The sequence below is a fragment of the Balaenoptera physalus genome (genome assembly GCF_965194825.1).
Source record: "Balaenoptera physalus genome assembly, chromosome: 10".
Lineage (NCBI taxonomy): Eukaryota > Metazoa > Chordata > Mammalia > Artiodactyla > Balaenopteridae > Balaenoptera > Balaenoptera physalus.
The window spans coordinates 4,919,399-4,939,207 of NC_138889.1; the positions used below are offsets into that span (position 1 = coordinate 4,919,399).

General features: G+C 57.5%; 1 protein-coding gene across 2 annotated transcripts in view; it reads right to left on the reverse strand.

Moving 5' to 3' along the window:
• Positions 1 to 269: 269 nt before the first annotated feature.
• ADAMTS15 (ADAM metallopeptidase with thrombospondin type 1 motif 15) overlaps positions 270 to 19,809 on the reverse strand; it is a 117,465-nt gene continuing 97,925 nt past the window's right edge. For both annotated transcript variants that reach the window (XM_082476213.1, XM_082476212.1), the window contains 7 exons: positions 13,968 to 14,100; positions 13,065 to 13,232; positions 12,604 to 12,887; positions 7,353 to 7,530; positions 5,500 to 5,681; positions 5,223 to 5,398; positions 270 to 3,704 (listed from right to left, as the gene is read on the reverse strand). In XM_082476213.1, coding sequence (XP_082332339.1) covers positions 2,930 to 3,704; positions 5,223 to 5,398; positions 5,500 to 5,681; positions 7,353 to 7,530; positions 12,604 to 12,887; positions 13,065 to 13,232; positions 13,968 to 14,064 — 1,860 coding nt within the window. In that variant the 5' untranslated portion in view covers positions 14,065 to 14,100 and the 3' untranslated portion in view covers positions 270 to 2,929. The remainder of the gene's footprint in view (positions 3,705 to 5,222; positions 5,399 to 5,499; positions 5,682 to 7,352; positions 7,531 to 12,603; positions 12,888 to 13,064; positions 13,233 to 13,967; positions 14,101 to 19,809) is intronic.

The window sequence follows — 19,809 nt, forward strand, 5'->3', positions numbered from 1 at the left end:
CACCCGCTCCTCTGGATCCCCTCCGCCACTCAGCAGGGTGTGCCCCTCCCCTGAGCCATCCCCTGGTCCCTCTCCCCACACCCCCAGACCCAAGTGCTCCTTCTCAGCCCCAGTCCGACCCCTCTTCACACTCACCACACCTGTCGCCATCTGCGTCTTTGGCAGCCTGGGCGCTGCGCGAGACAGGGACCCACAGGCTGGGGGATGGTGCGTGCTCAGTAGATCTGGGGAAGGTGTGTGTGGATGAGATGAAGTCACAGAGGCAGGACATGGGTCTTAAATACAACTTTATTGGGAGCAGGCCGTTGTCCCCGCAGCGGCCAGCTCCCACGTATACACAGTATACAGAGCCCAGCCAGTACCCAGGTCCTTCCATCCTTCTGCAGTACACACACGGAATGCAAAAGAACCAAACACAAGGGGGTCTCGGTAAACGACAGTGTCTAGTGCCTTCGGGAGCCAGTGCCCAGGCTGGGGGCACTCGGGTCCCTCCTCCCGTCCTCGGCTCCCCTGCCCCTGCTCCAGCATGGCGAGGCCCACGAGGTTGAGATCCTCCAATCAGTGCACACAACGGGCAGAGGAGGCAGGGGCTCCTGAGCCCAGACCCTTACTGGTCCACACCCCTCGGAAGAGGTTGCTGCAGCCCCAGAATGTTCCTCTTCTTCCACAGACATGAGAGACCACCTTTAACTTTTTCTCCATCACCAGAAACCTGTGCCTTGAGGCTTGTCTCTGCTCAGCCTTGGAGAGTATGGTTGGATTAGTGAAATGGTCACAGACAAGACACACCTCCCAAGTTGTCTTGCTCGTACTTCTTTTAAAAAGGAAAAAAAAGGGTAAAAGGAAAACATCACGACAGAAAAGAGCGCTGAGACCCAGCTTACGTCAGGAACAAGGTTAGCTGTCCCTCCTGGAAACGATCCATCGAGCCGCTCTCCTGGGGGCCAGGCGCCCCCAGTGACGGCACCCCCCTTCCCACCCACCCGGTCCCCGCCCCTTCCGCACGCCCCCGCGCCACCCTCTCCCCAACGAGGAGGGCTGCACCCAGCACAGGGTGCGGTGCTGTCGTCAGCCAGCGGGGGTCCACCTGTGCCCTGCAGCCCCGCTGTTCGCTCGCGCAGGGAGGGGGGTTCCTCCTCGCTCCCTTCTTCAAGGGTGGCTGCACCCCAGCCTCCGAGACCCTCCTGCCCTTCGCCCCCCGCGGGAACTTGTTCAGGGCTCAGCCAGGGTCAGACTGGGATTAGAACACCATCCCAGGCTCACCTGGCTGGTCGGCTGGTTTGTGGATTCTATCAGGGGAAACCAAGTAAAAGGGCTGACTGCCTTTCCCAGGGAAGGCAGTGCTGTGCTGTCACCTCACCGAGGTCCAGGACTCACTACCTGCTCTCAGAGGCAGACTCTCCCGTCTTCGTGCTGGGGCAGCTGCACCCTCAAGAAATACCCTGCGTGGCCAAAGAATCCCTAACTCCAAAACATCATCCCCCTTGGAGCTGTAGGAAACCTCTGGTTTCCGCTCCGCTACCGTGTCTCCGAGATAGACAAGTCTCCGGCAGTTCCTACTGGTGGCTGCCAAGGGCCCCTGGGTCAGCTAAGTGATTCCTGGTGTCTCCTGAAACCTGTCCCCATGGCACCCGAAGAGAGAGACCCTGTCATCGCATTTGGAGGCCCGGGGGGTGGCCGGGCTGTGGGGAGCAGGAAGCATGCACCCAAGCTCATCTCTGTGTGTGGGCAGCTCAGTCTACAGGGGATGACAGCCGGGGTTGCTGGAAGCACCAGGGTCCCCACTGCCCCAGGGAGGGACAAGGGTGGGTTCCCAGAGAGCAGAGCCTGAGGTAGCAAACAGTGAACCCCGTTGTCCAACTGCAGGAACTACAGCCTGCGATGCAACGTGACAGACCCCGGGCAAGACCGCACGTAGCTGTCTGGATGATGGCCGCTTGTTCGTTCAGCACCTGGCCCTTCTGGGCATGTCCCACGTCCCCCTCGTGGGGTCAGGACTGTGGCAATGCTGGGTTAAGGTAACAGCCTTATTTATATCTGGCTCCCTGGAGGAAGAAGCCATCAGAACTGGGGCCCCCTCCTCCCCATCCTAGGGCGACATTCCTGCAAAGCTCAGCCCCAGCCCCAGTGACAGCAGAACCCTCTAGATCTCTCCTCAAACTCCCTGCTTCGGGCACAGAATCCATCACCCCAGCATCTTTTTTTCTGATGGTCGGATCCCTCTTGAAGAAGACAACAGTCTCCCTACTGACCGCCTACCTCCACCTGCAAAGCCTCAGAGACACCTATGCGGAAGCCCTCCCACTAGTCTGAAGACTGGACGGCACAGGGAGAGGAGGTGACCCTGTAAGGGACGGCCGAGGGTGGAAGGAAGATGAGGAACTTGGGACTGTCCCCCACATGCCTCACCCCAAATGGAGCGGCCCAGGCTCCAGTTATACCTGCCCCCTGCCCCTCAGCTCTGCCCACCCCCAGCCAGTTTTCACTGTTCAGTCCACATCGGTCAGAAAAGAAAGTGGCTGAAAGCACCATAAAAACCTGCCTTGTTCAGAGACGGCTCAGAGCCCTGGGGCCCCCTGAAGTTGCCAAGCTGCCGGGCCTTGGCTCTTCCAGCAGCCTGCGGCCTCCCTGACGGGGGCCAAGGTCCCTGAAGTTCTGCGGGGAGGCGCCCATCCTCCAGGTCCCTGGGAGACGGGGCCCGGTGCCTCCTGCCCAGCTCCAAGCACCTCTCAGCCTCACCCCGAGGCTGGCCCCGGAGGAGCCGGGCGTGAGGTAGACTGTGCCTTAGTGACTTAGCTTCCCCGCCCAGGTCCTTGTCCCTGGATGTGGGTGACCTCGTGGCTTGGGCCCCGGCCACTGCCCTCTGCCCGTGGCCGCCCCGGAGGCAGCAGCGCGAGGGGCTGGAGAGTGAGGAGGCGGAGCGCTCCGCTCAGCACGGCCTCAGGACGCAGAAGTCCAGCTCCTGGGGCTTCCGGCGCAGGTTGCACCGGTCCCGGGCCAGCAGCCGCCCTCCGTGGCCCACGCACTTGAGCGGACGCCTCTTGAAGCCCCGGCCGCAGCTCTTGGAGCAGGGGGACCAGGCGCCCAGCTCCCAGGCCGGGCAGGGCTCCCCACAGGCGCGCGCATCCGCCGGCCGGTGGGCGGCGTCGCAGGCGGATGCCCCGCGCTGCCCGGGGGGCCCACGACAGTCCACGGGCCGCCGCTGCAGGCCGCCCCCGCAGCTGGCCGAGCACGGCCCCCAGCTGCCCGCCACCCAGCGCGCGGGGGGCCGGGCGTCCGGCTGCTCCACCTGATTGGAGAGGCTGAGGACGCTGTTGTGGAGCACGGAGGGGGCCCGGGGGCCCGGGGGCGGCGGGGCCCGGTCCTCCCGGGGCTCCTTGGGCAGGTAGAAGGAGTAGCGGACCCGGGGCGGCGTCATCTTCCCCACGGAGAGCACCTCCACGGTCAGGGGCTCCAGGATGGGCCGCGAGGCCTGCAGGCTCTCCACTGCGGTGCCCGTGCCGCTGTAGCGCAGCAGGCTGCCCTTCACCACCAGGTCCCGCTCCACGGCCGACACCACGAAGTGCCCGTTGAGCAGGTACTTGCCTTGGCTGTTCTTCAGAGCCAGGTAGTTGTCGTCTCCGATCAGCCCTTTGTAGCCGCGCTGGCGGATGTCGATGCTGGAGGCGCCCGCCGGGATGGCGACCACGAAATTGTAGCCGTGCCTGCGGCGGCAGAAGAGTAAGCGTTAGACCGATGCCTGCAGGAGGACCTTGCTGCCCTCCGACGCCGAGACGGGTTCCCCTCCCACACCCCGGGCGGGTCACGCAGGTAGCAGAGTACAGGGCCTGGCCCAGTCCATGGGTCACACAAACGGAGAGGTGGGGAGGCTGTCGGCACATCGGCCAGCACCCCCCACCCAGGATATGCTGGCTGCGCCTGTCGCCTCCAGAGGGAGCGGAGGGGAAGGGCGAGGAGGACGGGAGGGGCCAGGGCTGGGGCTGATGCAGGGAGGTACACACCCTGGAGGCAGGGACCTACACCAAGCCTTGGCTCGGGTGCCAGCTCCCTAATGACTTCAAGCAAATCAGCCTCTCTGGGCTCCAGGGGCCTCATCTACGCAATGAGCAGGTTAAAAGAGATGATGCCTCAGCTCCTTCCCACTCCACTAGTCTATGAAAGGGACACCTGCCATTTAGCCTGTGAAGAGAGTCCGGGGATCTACCTTTAATTCCCAGCCCGGTCTCCCCTGCGGGCCCCTGAGGGCCAGCCTGCAACACCATCCGCCTGCAGCACCCGAGTGCCCAGAGAGGTTGCACCCCGGGCTCGGCAGAGGGCACTGTGGCCAGGGGGCGGGCGAGGCTCCTGGACAGCCATCGAGGCCTTACTGCCACCGGCACCTGGACCCCCAAGTCCTCAGAGCCAAGCACACCCCTCAACGGAGACAGCAGGGACTCTGCTTGCCCCTGCTTCTTCCAGAGCTTGGGTCGGGACTTTGCAAGGAGCACAGCCCCCTGAAAATAAAGGGAACGTGCTGGACCTCGGAAAGGCAGGAGCCCAGGCTCAGCAGAGACATTTCTTCAGCTGATCTGGGCACCCATCTCCCAGGAGGGAGCTCCCTCAGTCCCAGCTGTTCACTCCACCGTCTCCCTGCAGTTTAGTGCCATTCTCGGCTTAATCCTGTCCCCAAGGCCAGGGCCTCAGGCTCAGAAAAGGGGGAGGCTGTCACATCTGTCCCCAGGTGTGTTTTGTTATCATCATCATGAACCTTTAGTGAGCATTTATTATGCAGCAGGTACTGTGCTAAGCGTGTTACTTGAATAAACTCCCTAATCCTCACAATAGCAGGACATGAAATATATTAGCATCGTACTCACTTTACAAGTGGGGAAATCTAGAATTCTAGAGATTGTGTCACTTGCCCAGCGTCATCCAGAAAATGGGGAACTGGGACTTGAACACAGGTCAGCCTCACTCTAGAATTCTAGACAGACCCTAACAACTCTGCCAAATGCCTGAATATCATCTCCAGCTAAGTGGCATCCTAGTCAAGCCTTCATCTTTGTTGGATGAATGAATGAATGAACATCATACTTGTAGCCGAGCATGAGTGGCCTCTGCAGCAAGGGTACTGGCCGGGATTTGACATTTACTCCATCTAACCCAAGCTTCCGACGCCTGGGGGCAATTGCACGGGAATTGCCCTCCTTCCCTCCCCCCACCCCACAGGGCCCAGGACTCACATGGGCTTGGTGAAGAGTCCTGACACCTTCTTACAGCTCTTATTGTCTCCCCCGCACACCCCACATTTGTCGAACTTCTTCTTGGAGCCCAGGTTCCCGTCGCAGCCAGCCTTGATGCACTTGCCTTGGACGCAGACCGAGGTGGAGTCAGGGGTACACAGTGTGCCGTCCACCACCTGCAGTGGCCCAGGAAGGGGAGAAGAGGAGCGGGGGCAACTCTGCCTGATGCTCCCCCAGACCTTGCCCCTGCCCTGGTCCCCTGCCCAGGCTCACCCACCTTCGGTGCCAGCACGTAGAAGTAACCGGTGCCGTTGGCTCGGCAGATGAGCTTGCACTTGTCCCGTGGGGAGACGCCTGAGTACTTGGGCACCCAGGCCACGGCCAGGGTGAGCCGGTTGGTGCTGTGGTTGTAGCCGTTGAAGGCCTGGCACTGCTCCTCCCGGAAGCTCTTGCCAGAGGCTGGGGAGGGGGAAGCACATGCAGGAAGCTAAAGGGAGGGACGAAGGAGAGACGCCCCTCAGGGGCGCTGAGCCTCCCCCGGCTCTAAACAGCTTCTCCTCACCCGCCGCCGAGTGGTCCTCATCACTGAAGCCACCCCACCTCAAAGGCCCAAGGCAGGCGGGGACCAAAGGATGCAGGATACAGATGGTAACGCATCCCGCAGGCAATGTGCCACCTCTCCCAGTGGTCTGCCCTTAAATTCCCTCTAACCGGAATCCTAAATAGAACCCCCCAGCAGTCTATTGAAACTGCTTTCAGAACGTTCTTAAATGCATAAAATACATAGCTAGATTACAAAGAATACCAATTACATTTATATACAACTATCAATATATTTTGAAACGTATTTGTGATCTATGTGCTTCCTTGTTAACCTATTAAGTAGCAAGATCCAACAATGAGTCTAAAACCCACTGTAATCGTGAGGTAGTGATGAGAACAAAGGCCATTTGAAGGAAAATCTGCAACAACTGAAAATATGCAACATATGAAAATGCCTGTGATTTCTAGTGGCAGAGCCACACGTACTGTGACTAGCATTGTAGTTTGTTGCCTAATTAAGAGAAATACTAAATTTTGGGTGGAAAGGTTAGTACAAACTACTAAATTTCTAACTGAAGGAAATACTAAATTTTAGATTAAAAGGTTAGTAAATATAGAGATGTCATTTTCCTCCCACCCAAGTTCATGAGGCTTGGATAAAGAATTCCTGCTTGGACTTCCCTGGTGGCTCAGTGGTTAAGAATCCACCTGCCAATGCAGGGGACACAGGTTCAAGCCCTGGTCCAGGAAGATCCCACATGCCGCGGAGCAGCTAAGCCCGTGCGCCACAACTACTGAGCCTGCACTCTAGAGCCCGCGAGCCACAACTACTGAGCCTGCGTGCCACAGCTACTGAAGCCCGTGGGCCTAGAGTCTGCAGCAAGAGAAGCCACTGCAGTGAGAAGCCCGCACACTGGAACAAAGAGCAGCCCCCATTCGATGCAACTAGAGAAAGCCCGTGCACAGCAATGAAGACCCAACGCAGCCAGAAAGAAAAAAAGAGGGAGGGAGGGAGGGAGGGAGGGAGGAAAGAAAGAATTCCTGCTTGTATACAAGTAAGAATGGTGTCTGAGTTTGAAACTGGGCTGTACCTATTCCAATCTCATTAAAAATAGCAAGAAACTGAGAATGTGGAAAAGATGTAATTTACTTTTATCCCAGCAAATTACAGACAGCTGATCGTGGGCTATAGGAAAGTCAAACAAGGGATATGTAACAGTTCCTTTTTTTTCTAAACTATATTACTTCCATTCTGCTATTGTTATTGCAAAGGATTATTCTCAGAAAACAAATTAAAAGCTAACCTATTTAAAAAAAAAAAAAAAAAAAGAACTTCTGCTTATGAAGATGGGCTTGTCTGTGCTTAACTAAGAGGGTTTTAGTGTCCTGACCCCTTGGGTCATCTAAACTCCCAGCCTCAGCATCAGAGGAAAACAGCCCTGGCAAAGGTGGCGAGGCCAAGAAATGATCCCAAGGATTCTGCACGTCTGCACGTCCGGACTGTGCCCTGGGAGTGAGAATCTCGACTGCAGGAGCTCTGTGGCCTCCGGCCCACCTCCCAGCCCGGCCGCGGCCGCCCCCGCTCACCTGAGCTGGGGCAGGACTCCAGGCTGCAGGAGCGGTATTTCACCCTCACTCCCTCGCAGTACTTGCCGCCGTTGGCGGGGGCGGGGCTGCTGCACTGCCTCCGCGCCAGCTGCACGCCCCCGCCGCAGGTGCGCGAGCAGGGCCCGTAGGGCTCCCACTTGGCCCAGGAGCCGTCCACCTGTGAGGAAGGGTCTGTTATGTCCCTGCGGGGTCGGGGCACCGCACCCACACGCTGAGCCTGCACGGGAGCCCCTCGGGGACAGCCTCCACCGTGCCATCCCACCGGAACGAAACCCACTTTGTGCCACGAGGGAGAGAATGAGCAGCAAATGATCCTGTGCCTGGGACGCACACGGCACTTCAGCCCGTTGATTAGCGAGTGCCCACTGCTCCCAGTTACACACGAGGCCGCGCGCAGGACAGGGGCCTGGCTGCGGAGGCAGGCAGGCAAGTTCCACCCGGGCCTCTGCCCTCGCCACGTGGGTGGTCTTGAGCAAGCAGAGAAACTTCCTTAAGTTTCAGGTGCTTCGTGTGCAAAAATGGGGCCAGCACATCGACCTCGGGTGTGAGGTCAGATGGAAGATTTAAATGATGCAGCGTGTGTGAAATTTCCTAGCTCCGCGCTTACCACCGTGAGGGAGCTCAGGGTTTCTCTTTCTGTGCCGCTAGTGTCCTTACAAAAGTCTCTGAGTCTAAAGGGTGGCCAGTAAACCGTGTCGCCATAGATATCTGAATATTTCTATTTGTAAGATTTCCATAATTCAGACTTTTCACCAAGCCAGACTGGTCTTCACCTCAATCCGGGGTTAAATTTGAGAAAGTTTCACTACAAGCAGATGTAATGTTTGTGCTAAGAGGAGATAAAGATAGGAGACTATTGAGCAATCCTGAAACTCTGTTTGGCTTTGGGGTGAATTATGCAGTGTTGTTTTACTTTTCAAGAGGGTGGAGAAGGGAGAGAAAATTTATAGTCTTCATTATGTTTTTCTTAGCCAGTTCTCAGCCCTGAATACACACGAGTTGGGCAACAGGGCCCAGGTGTACGAGGCTGGTGGAGAGGCTGTCACAGGTCACCGAAAGCCGCAAACCTGCACGGAGCCAGTCGGGAACCGGCTGCAGGTAAGACAGATACCTTAACTTAGGTAGATGCTCAGAGTTTCATCCTGAGGAAGGACACTTTCCCTGAACCCTGCTTTCTCCTCAAACCATAGCCCACCTCATTCATGCCTTCCCTTCCCCAGAGGCAGCCGCACCTGCTCTTTCTACCTGCTGCCTCCTCCGTGCCTTGCAGTACGGGCTCTGTCCCCATCGCACCATGGGAGCTGCTCTCTCAAAGGTCAGCAGTGACCCCTCTCGAAGGTCAGCAGTGTCCCCTCTCAACAGTCAGCAGTGACCCCCCCTAAAGAATGAAAGAGTCCGTGCCCAGGCCCGTGGTCCCCAATCTTCAATATTTAACTTTGCTCCTGTGGCTTCTGAGACGATGCTATGTTTTTTTTTTACCTGGCATCACTTCTTCCTACCCATTCCTACGGGAAACACTCCTGCCATGTGCCATTCAGTCACTCATTTGCCAAACATTTGTTGAATTCCTACCACAAGCCTGGCACCATGTGCAGCAAACCCCTGCCTTTGAAGCAACTGCATCCCAGCGGGGAAGACAGACCATAAAAATAAGCCTGTGCACATAGTGTCAGGTGGGGTTAAAGCAGGTGCTGGGAGCGGGAGATGGGGAGGGCCCTGGCGAGGTGGGCTGCCCTGTGTTACAGGGGGGCGTGGAGGCCTCACCGCTGAGGCGACATTTGTACAGAGGCCTGAAGGAAGTATGGGAGTGAAGCACGTCGATATTAGGAAAGAGCGACCCAGCGCAAAGGCCCCGAGGAGGGAGCGGGAAGGGCAGGGGCTGAACACGGAGACGGGGCTCACTGGGTCTGAGCGCGGAGTGAAAGCCCTGAAGGGTCCGCGCAGAGAAGTGGCAGGACCTGGCTTGCATTTCAAAAGATCCCTCTGGCTGCTCTGGAGGGAACCGTGTGTAAGGAGTAAGGTCAGAAGCAGGGGGACCGGTTAGGGAGCAGGCGTGATAATCCACAGGGCGGGGGGCGGTGGCGGGGAGGGGGTGACAGCAGAGGAGATGGTGAGACATGGTTAGGCTCTGCATCGATTTCGAAGACAGTCCACAGGGATTGCTGGACACGAGTCTGGGGCAAAGAGGCGTTGGCCTGAGCACCTGGAAGACGCCAGAGCAGGTTCGGGGTGGTGACGAGGAGCTGCCTTTTACAAATGTCGTATTTAGGACAGTCATCAGTTATCCAGATGGGGAGATGGAGATCCAGGGAGACAGGCAGTGTCCAGGAGAGAGGTCTGGGCAGCAAACTTGGGAGTCTTCAACATGTAAATGTAAATGGTGTCTACAGCCAGCGATCTAGATGAACCACCTCAGAGGGTGGCGTGGATCTTGATGGGGGCGAGGACCGAGCTCTGCAGCACCCACCCTAACGCTGGGAAACAGGAGTGTGGGGAAGGGGCAGCCGGGGGGGAGGAGGGAAACCGAGGCGGGTGAGGCTGTGTCCTCAGGGCAGAGAGCCATGGCCGGGTCAAATGCTGCTCGCAGGTCAGGCAAGAATCACCGACCAGCAACGTGCAGGTCGTTGGTGACCTTAAGAAGAGTTATTTCAGAGAAACAGGAGGACTGAAAGCCTGTTTGGAATGGGCTCCAGAGAAAAGTGGCAAGACAGGCATTGGTGAGAGCCGGTTCATACAACTCTTTCAAGGAACTTTGCTGTAAAAGGGAGTCAAGGAGAGAGACTGTGATACATGAGAACAGGAGGGATCGTGAGAAGTTTAGTTTGAGGTGGAAGAAACTACAGCAAACGTGCATCCTGTTAGGAACGATCCGACTCAACAGGGGACAATCCGATGCTGCAGGAGAGAGAGCGGAGATTGACAGGGTGCTTTCCTTGAAGAGACAGGAGAGGAGAGCGTCGGAGCACAAAGCACAAAGCCTGGCCTCAGGTGAGCGTGTGGGCAGCTCGTCCGCTGTGCAGGAGGAAAGGCAGCGCCATGGGCGCAGAGGCAGGTCCGACGGCGGATGCGGTGCTGGGAGCTGGTGGCAGTTCACGTCTGATAACTTAAATGCTTCGTTTTTCTTAGGGAAAGAGGAAGAAAGGTCACTGGCAAAAGTGAAAAATGAGGAAGAAAGAGCTGGTCATGGAAGAGAGAAGTGAAGGTGTGAAGCAACAGCTTAGGTGGTTGGGAGAGTGAGAACTCAGGAAATAAAACGTGACGTGACCCCTGAGCAGCAGGACAGGCCCACCGCAGCGTCCAGGTCATTGATTTAAGCTGAGGCCAGCGAGCAGGGCTGCGTGTGCTTCTCCGGCCGTTTTCACCTACGCTGGCACCACTGAGAAGGTGAGGGAGTCAGATGCCACCAGCGTGGTGGCTTAGCCCAGTGAGTACGATGAATGGGGACGGGGGCAGAGGAGTGTACGTGAAGCAGTGCTTCCAACAATGGACCACCGTGTCTCAGCTCAATAAGAGGCTGGTGAGGGCCTGAGAAGCCTGAGGGACGATGGAAAGATGTCGGATCAAGGGACTGTAGGTCAGATGGGACTGAAGAATTGCTGGAGTCCCAAAACTGGAGGGAGTGAGCTGGAAAAATAGGGCTTCAGTGGACAGAGTGGGACCCCTGAAATGAGATCTCTGGGGTGATTAATAGGACAAGCTTTGTGCTTTGACCTTGGCTGAGGAAGGCAGTGTCCTCCCTAAAGGGCCAGGGTGGAGGAGGGACAGTTCGCTCAGAAAGAAGGTTGAGGATAGAGTGGATTTGGCCCTGATGGATTGAGAGGTCCAGAGAGCTTCTCCCATCACATTTCCTGTATCCAGTATCCCCCTGACCTATCTCTTTATCCTCCGGCTCATCTTCCCAAGAGAAGGAACTGGCAGTGACTGGCCTGTCCTCAGGACCTTCCAGCCTCAGGGCATCAGGCTGGTGGTCAAGGCAACTAGGGGCTAGTAGCAAACCACCCTCCCAAAGATGCGTCCAATGGAGCGCTCATCCACGCAAGCCTGCAGCTCAGCCCACCTCCCAGACTCTGCTCCAGCTCTGCCTGTTCAGACCCTACTCATCCCTCGAGGCTCCCTTCAAATCCAACCTCCTCATCAAGGCTTTTTCAGGCCCTTCTAATCATCGTTAATCTCTCACCCCTGTTCTCCACGACACGTTCTCGCACTCTGTCTCAACACACAGCACACACCCCTCTGCGTCTTGGATTACAGTTACATTTCTAGCTTCCCCGCTAGACTGTGAGCCCTCTCTGACATGGCCCATGTTTCATTCGTTTTTCTGACCACCACAGTACTTTACCCAGATCCCTGAATAGAGTGGGTTGTTGCCTAATGAATGAATGAAGCTTTAATTAAACGTATATTCCCAGAACACAGAAGATTCTACATGATTCTGTACCATGCCCGTCTCAGGGCAATGGATAAAGTGCTTGGTGAATGCTTTTTTATTACTGATCCATGGCCTCTGAGTACATAAAACCCCAAGGCAAGCCCTCCCGTGGCCAAGGCAGGGGCAGGAGAGGGCTTGACAATCCCCGCCAGGATCAAGGGAGAAGATGGGCCTCTCTCTCATTCCTTTTGGTGGAAAAGCGCAAATCCCTTTGCTATCCCAACCCAAGATCTGGAGAAAATAAAGTTTTTATTATATTCAGAGAATATGTGGATTCTGAATTTGTTCCCGTTTGGGTGCTATTCCTATTTATCGGGAAAAAATAACTTTTGTTCATTTATGTTTCAACTTCAAAAACGACCAATCACAACAGAAACTGAAGCTTGGCTCCGGATGTAACAAATAGGATTCTGAGCCTGGCTCGCTCTGAGCCCACGGCTCCCCGGCCATGAAACACCCGCTGAGGGCAGAAAGGAAGGAGCGGGCAGTGAGCCAGTCCGAGCTCCAGGTGTTGGGCTCCAGGTGTTGGGCTCCAGAGCTCCTCCCAGGGTGCAGCTCAGGGCCGGGCCCGCTGCCCCTGGGAAAGCACCCCACCTGCCTACGGCCTCACCAGTTTCTCTGACCGGCCTCGTCTTTTCTCTCCGGTTTTGCAGTCAAGAAGGGGCCAGGACCGCAGCCAGGGCAATCGAGGCACAGAGCAGCAGTGAGATACAGTTACGGCCACACAGCAAGCAGTGTGTGCCGGGGCTGGTCCCCAGGACAGGGCCCCGGAGTCCACCCCCCGCCCCCCAGCCCACTCACCCTGTGCTTGCTGAGGCTGCGTCTCTCCACACAGGCCCCCTTGAGGCAGAAGCTGCCGTCCCCGCAGCTGGTGCCGTCGGCCCAGGGGAAGTGGCGGGTCTGGCACAGCGTCTGGCCCTTGGCCTTGCCCGTGCACCACAGCTTGCTGCAGCGCTGCATGTAGGGGCAGGGCTTGGAGCCCAGGCCGAAGGCCAGCTCGCACTGCTGGCTCAGGGGGTAGCTGGCACCCGGCAGGTCCTCGGGCAGGGACACGGGCTTGCTGGGCTCGTCCAGAAGGCAGTCGCCTGCAGGAGGCCAAGGGCGCTCATCAGGGGAGAGCCAGAAAGGTGGCCGTGGCCAGCGCAGGGTCTCGACGGGAGCAGGGATGAAGCCAGAGGAACGGAATGGGACCCGTCAGACGCCGTGGGCCACGGGGCACAGACGGGACGGGGCCGAGCCCGCCTCCCCGGGGCCCCGCTTACCGTGCCCGCTGTCCAGGAAGTCGGTGACGATGGCGGCGCTGCAGGCTGACCAGGGGTTGGCGCGGTCTATCTGGATGAGCGTCGGGGACATCATGTGGTTGCCCCGGAGCTTCCCGGACACCTCCTCGCACACCTTCACGTTGTCGTGGGGCATGTTGAACACGTGGCCTGCGGGGGAGGCGAGAGGCCTCAGAGGGCGGCACGCGGGCGAGCGTGGAGCAGCCTGAGGGGTGGGTGGGGGTCGGGAGCTAGAGGACCTGGGTCTACGGCTTTCAGGCGGGTCACTTCTGCCTAACGGTAGATTGCTTTGCAAGTGCCCTCAAGATCATGTTCCTGGGGACTTCCCTGTCGGCGCAGTGGATAAGACTCCACGCTCCCAATGCAGGGGGCGCAGGTTCAATCCCTGGTCAGGGAACTAAGATCCTACGTGCGTGCCACACCTAAGGAGCCTGCGTGCTACAACTAAGGAGCCCACGAGCCACGACTAAGGAAGCCATCTGCCACAATGAAGGCCCGGCGCAACCAAATAAATAAATAAATATTTTTTTTTTTAAATCATGTTGGGGTTTTATTGCTGTTATATTAAAAAAACAGAGAGAGAGAGAGCATGATCTCACAGGTCCTGCCCTGCCCATCGGCTGTGGGCTCAGTGAAGACAGCAGGGTAGGGAACCTACTCTCCCCTTGGCCCCTAGTTGATGAGACACTCTGACCGCTGACCGACACAGTGTCACCGGCCACCTGGGCTGGGGCGATCGGGAAAGTTAGCCATCATCAAGGCTGACTCTGACCCTAAGGAAGGAGCCCAAGGGAGCAAAGATAGACGTCTACCCCTGCCCAGAACACCCCGTGCAAACCCAGAAGGGCACTCCCTCCTCCCTCTCCCACGAGCCCCCTGCCTCACCCAGCTCGTGGGCGGTGGTGAAGGCCGAGGGAAGCCCGTCGTCCTCGATCACGGAACAGCTTCTCTTGGGGTCGCACATGGTGCCCACGTCGGCCATGCCCAGCGTGTCACAGGTGGTGGCCCCGCACAGGTCCTGCCCAGGTGGGGGAGAAGCAGAAGCCGGCCAGAAGTTAGAGACGTGACAGAAGGACCAGATGGGAAGGAGGGGCACTCGCCCCGCTCCGGGCCCCAGCAGGCCCGGCACTTCCCAGCCAGGCCCTTTGCCCAGGGGGCTGCAGGGCTGTCATTCATGGAATGCACGCAGGGAAAAAGCCTCAGGAGGGAAGCTCGGCGGCTCGCTGAGAAGATGCGACCCAAATTCTACCCGGGGAGGCCCTGGGAGGAAATTAGGAGGTACAGGATTACACTGAAAGGACCGTTGCTTTCTATAGACACAGCCTTCCAGCCCTGAAAACGGCAACTCCCCAGCCGGTTGAGGTTCCGGTCATGGCTCACTGGGCAGGAGGGGGTGGAAGGCCGGCACGACCCCAGCCAGGGTCGACTCTGGGAGCCTCGATCCTTGATGAGGGACTGCCTTTGGACCACCATGAATTAAGCTCAGATTCTCAGCCAAAGGGTCACTGGCCAAGGGCCCGCCCTGCCCAAGGCCCGGCTTCCGCGGGCTGGGAGTAGGCACAGCGAGGCAGAGACGAGCCCGGATCCAGACCCAGCTCCACTGGCCACAGAGGCTTGGGGGACCACGGGCTCCACGGCCGCTCCGAAGAAGATACATTACATGAGTAGTGACCTAAGCAGGAAGGTCCCTCTTTCTGCCCTGAAACAGCCTGCAGCGGGGCCAGAGCCTCTGGCAGCCCGGACGGAATACACTTCACAGATGTGGAGGGGTCTCCTGGGGGCACATCTCACAGGACTCAGGAGCATTATGGGCCAGCAACGCATCCAGGTGCCTTCGGAGCCCAGGGTTGGAAATAGGAAGAGACACCTGTACACATTCTGCTCCTCCTGAGAAGACACTTTGAACGGGTGACACTGGTACTCTCTACATCACATCCCTGCCTTTAACGTGGAGGGCATTTGACAGTTTACACGAAGTTGACGTGCAGCATCTCGTGTAATCCCCACCACAGGCTGAGGAGGCGGAGGTAGTATTACACGTGTACCATTTGGCGACGGTGGAGACCGTGACTCATGATCACAGCTAATCACGGTGGTGACTGAGTAAATGCTGACACCGGGCCTGCACCTGACACACATAGTGCTAGTTAATCCTCCAGCATCCCCTAGAGTCATGACTGCCACCGTCACCCTCCACAGACACCTCTTCAGAGTCCCCTGAAGCTCAGAGAAGCTCAAGTCCCAGTCAGGGTCTGAGGGCTGGACACTCACCCTGTCCGCTTCATCGCAGCTGTTTACCCAGGGTCTCCTGAGTCCGCGCACTGCGGGTGATTCCCCCGGGAGCCCAGGGGCTCACACAACAGGCACGGAGAGCTGTCCTCAGCTGTGTGTCTCCCTAGGGGTGTGTGTGTGCCTGTGTGTGTATGTGTGTGTGCACGTGTGCTGACATGGGGAAAAGGTGGGCAGCCAGGGCGTGTAAGGGGAGCCAGGGCACACAGGAGGAAACGTGGTCACAGCACAGAAAACCAGCAGAATGTAATCCCAAGCGCTCAGAGGTTTACCGCCTGAGCAGTCAGACTTGGCTTCTCACGGTCAGGTGATAGTCACACCTCCGCAGGAGTTCACGGGGATTCTGGCCAGAGAGCTTCCAGGGCGATCAGACTGAACCCAAGGGCACCTGAGTCTCTGGCGGGTAAAAGGCTGTCCCGCACTTGCTCACGGCTCCTCTGTCCCTTCTGGGAGGCCCCGGGGGGACCTCGAACTCCGGCCTCTTCCAAGTCCCCTTCCCTCTCCAAAGGCTCACTCCCCAGAAAGTTCTCCCTACGCCAGAGTTCTGAAACCCAGAAAACACCTGCTGTCAGGACGCATGGGGGCTGGCGCGGGGGAGGCTCACCTGACCAGTGGTTGAGGGAGCGTGGCCGCCGAGGAGCAGGCTGGGTCGGTGGAGCGGCCCGAGAGCGGAGGACGGAAGGGAGGCAGGGAGGCTCGTGCAGGGGCAGAGGGAGGGGGGCACGAGAGCACAGGAGCCCACAAAGGTGGCCGCCCTGAAAGTTCTAGCCTGGCGGTCACAGCCGTAGGGAGAGCCTGCAGGACGAGCATGTCACACTGTCCCCGGGCCACCATGTGCACCCAGCACTGGCCTTGTGTACAAGAGGGCACGGCAACAAGCACCAAGAAGCCCAGAGTCTGGTCCTGGCCCATCACGCTGCAGGTGTGTCCCTTCGGGCAAGTCACTCCTGTCCCCTCGTTCTCCTCCTCTGCGGAAGGGCCAGTTCCCAACTAAAACCCAGACGGTCCCAGCACCTGAAGCCTCTGCTTCTTCCCGACCCCAGGGCGCTCAGCCCCCCACCCCCGGCCTCTGGGTTATAAAAGCAACACCCAGAACGGTCTGCTTGTAGAATGGAAAGAACCCTAAAGCTGATCTGGTCTGCTGACCCATGCTATGTAGTTGATAAAACTGAGTCACAGAAACGTGAAGTCACCCACATGGAGATTCAGAGGCCCATCCCCTGCCCTGCTCAGCGGAAAAGGCTAGAGCAGAGCGAGAGCTCAGGCCGGAGTCCCGCGGCCGCGGGGCAGCCTGCCTCTGTGGTCAGGAGGTCCTTAAAGCCAAAGGCCGCCTTCCTCTCGGGGAGTGTGGATTCTCTCTGAAGCAGACATGCAGCTGCAGGCCCTTCCTGGCCAGGAGCAACCTGTTCTTTCCATCAAGAAATCCCAGTTTCCCTGGATCAAACAAGAGGAACAAGGCAAGAGCCGGCAAACTTCCCACGGGTCGGATGCAGCTGAGAGCAGCCGTCCCGCAGTACCCAGCCCATCGCTGTGGGAAGACCAGCTGCGTGGGGTCAGAGGTGCTGCCTGGCCCTCTGCCTGGCCCTTTGCCCCGAGTCAGGACTCAGATGGAGCCTCGCTGGGCCTCCACACTTTGAACTCCCACAGGTGGCTGTGCAGGGTCCCACGGTGCCTCGTTTGTGGCCCTGTGTGTCTCCACCCTTCTGGAACGAACTCAGATGCACTCAAGCTGCCTTAACCTCTTCAGCTCAGGCACTTGTCTCCAGAAACTGAAACAGTTCTGGTTCCTTCCACCTGGAGGGCGTAGGCACTGCCCAGCCCAGCCCCTCACTATTTCTGGTGATTTGCCATTTCTTCTTGTAGCTGCAACTGCCTTTCCAAATGACCCAAGAATCATCTTGGCCAAGAACTTAATCCTCCTGGATTATTCTTTTCTAATTGTCTCTTTTTATAAAAATAATTTAGGACTAGAGCCGCATTTTGGAAACAAATCAATAAATAAGGATAACACCTCGCAGCGGCCTATCCCATGTTTACCAAGATTGTGCGCTACACACGCACCACACCTCCCCGGCAGCTGCCTTCCTTACGGCCTTCCTTCCACCTCCTCTCACTTCCCCCGCCATCTGCTGAGATGCTCGCGTGTTCAACGGTAGGAAGAGAGGGAGACCCACAAAAATCAAGCACATTCTTTTTTTAATGTGGCAGAAGATACATGTTCTGATGGAGCCAACTTCCTGCTCACACTGAACTCCTACGCGTGCGAGGCAGCACTCATGTTCACGGCCACGCCACAGCTTCCAAGAATTCTACTCACAGAACTTCAGAGCCGCCCTCTCATTCTGCAGGTGAGGAAACTGGGGCTCCGTGAGCTAAGATCACTCCCCCAAGGCCATGCCGCTATGACGTAAAGAATGGGGTCCGCATCCGTGCCTTTTGACACCAGGCCAGCAGGGGCCTTTGGTCTGGATGGCACCACACGACTTAGGGTATCCTAATCACTGGTGAAACCACCCTGCACTTGTATTAACACTGCCCCACAGCCTGTTACCCAGCTGAATCTCTCAGGCGTCACTGGATGTCTTCATCCAACTCAGAATCCACTTCTGTTTGTAATCTCCAAGGATGGGAGGGCGTGGCTTTGCTAGAAGAAAAAAAATCTAGCAGTTCAGTGCCTGGGCAGTGTGACTCAGGACGCCTGGAAGAAGAGGTTAGTTCACGCAGGCAGCTTCTATCAGCAGATTCTGTTCCACTGGGATAGAAACACCTCAAGATATACAAAGTGGTATCCCAGCAAGAGATGGATGAAACCAAACAAGAATTTCATCATTGAGGAAGCAGAGCAACCTCACTGCAGGAAGACCAAACAACTTTCTCCAGAAGCCGTCACTTCAAGGAAGGGTGCGTACCACGTCCAACAGTAGCTGGCCTTCATGCACAGACGCTATTCTGAGCACCTCACCTCCTCGCTTACAGAATCCTCACAGCAGCTTTATGAAGGAGATGCCATTACCAGGCCCCGTTCTACAGATGAGACCCGGAGAAGATGCGTAACCAGCCCAGGGTCAAACAGCAAGCCCAGGTTAGACTAGGAGGGAGGGGCCGAGGGGGGGCTGAACCCAGGCAGTGCATCAGCAGAGCTGGGCCCTCCCTACCCTTTCATGCTGCTTCCAGGGCACGTGCTCCCAAAGAACGAAGGGGCTGGGGGGTCTCAAGAGGGCAAGGTCGTCCATTCCGGACCCCCTGCCCCCAGAGCGCAGGCTGGTCATGGGTGGGGAGAGGCCGGAGAGGCCCGGGGGGAGGGGAAGGCAGGATTAAAGGCCACGAGTGCTCTGGGAACGGGGTCTGCGCCAGACTCCCAGCCCCACACCTGCACAGACACTCTGACCCCAGCCCTGCCGTGCACCGTCTGCCGGCTCCTCCTGGGCAAAGCCTGATGGTAAAGAGCCAAGATGAAATGCCAAAGAACCCGAGGCTCCCTCTCCCAACCCTGCAGCGTCAAAAGTTGGATGAACAGTCCCCAGGAAGGGAGGTGAAACTACCTGAGCACTCAGCTCTGTGGTCCTTTCACTGCATCAGCACCTCCCTCCTGCGAACACACTGAACAACGGCGACACACATGGGCCCATCGGAGGCGCTACAAAGATGTAGAGAGGTCCTGCCCGGAAGATCAGTGGGACTGGCAACTGTGCAGCCCAGAGTTTCCACACAAATAGGAAGTGGTGGGCATACCTGCAGGGGGATGGGGCAGAATGCTTTGAAGCAGGGCCGTCTCAAACCTAAGCTCCGGCCAGGGACCCATCGGTGATGACGGGACAACAGCAAACATACTGAGCAAGACTAAGGCAGCGATGGTATCAGCGGCACCAGTCCTGGAACACTCGGTAGCTCGTCCCCTCAACAGCTCTGCCAGTCAGGTACCCTCGTCATCTTCATTATCCTTGTTTCACAGATGAGGGGTGAGTAGTTCAAACAGCTGATTCGCTCACTGTCGTTGCTAAAAGTGCAAGTGCCAGGATCCCAACTCAGCTCTGCCCGACTCCACGCCTGTGTTCTTTCCATTGCGCCCTGCGACCCGGGCAAGGTGTCACAGCAAGGTGAGCATGAGGGCCCCATGTGATGCCAACAGCTACAGAGACGTTGAAAGGCAGGGGAAGGGCAGGACCTACCGAGGAACCGACCTCGCTGGCCCTCCTGACTAACCAGCGTTTAAAAAAAGAAAGAAAAGATTACAGGGCACATTCCTCCCTCCAAACTTCCTCCCCACCCTCCCCCATCACTCCCGGCTTGCTTATTTGCTGTAAGTAAGAAACGAGGCAGAAGAACTATCACCCTACAGGCCAGGGAGAATCATCTCTCCTCCTCCTCCCTCCCAGAAGGAGTGGGGTTGAGTTTCCATTTAGTGATAAAGATTTACAAACTATGAAATGCCAAATCT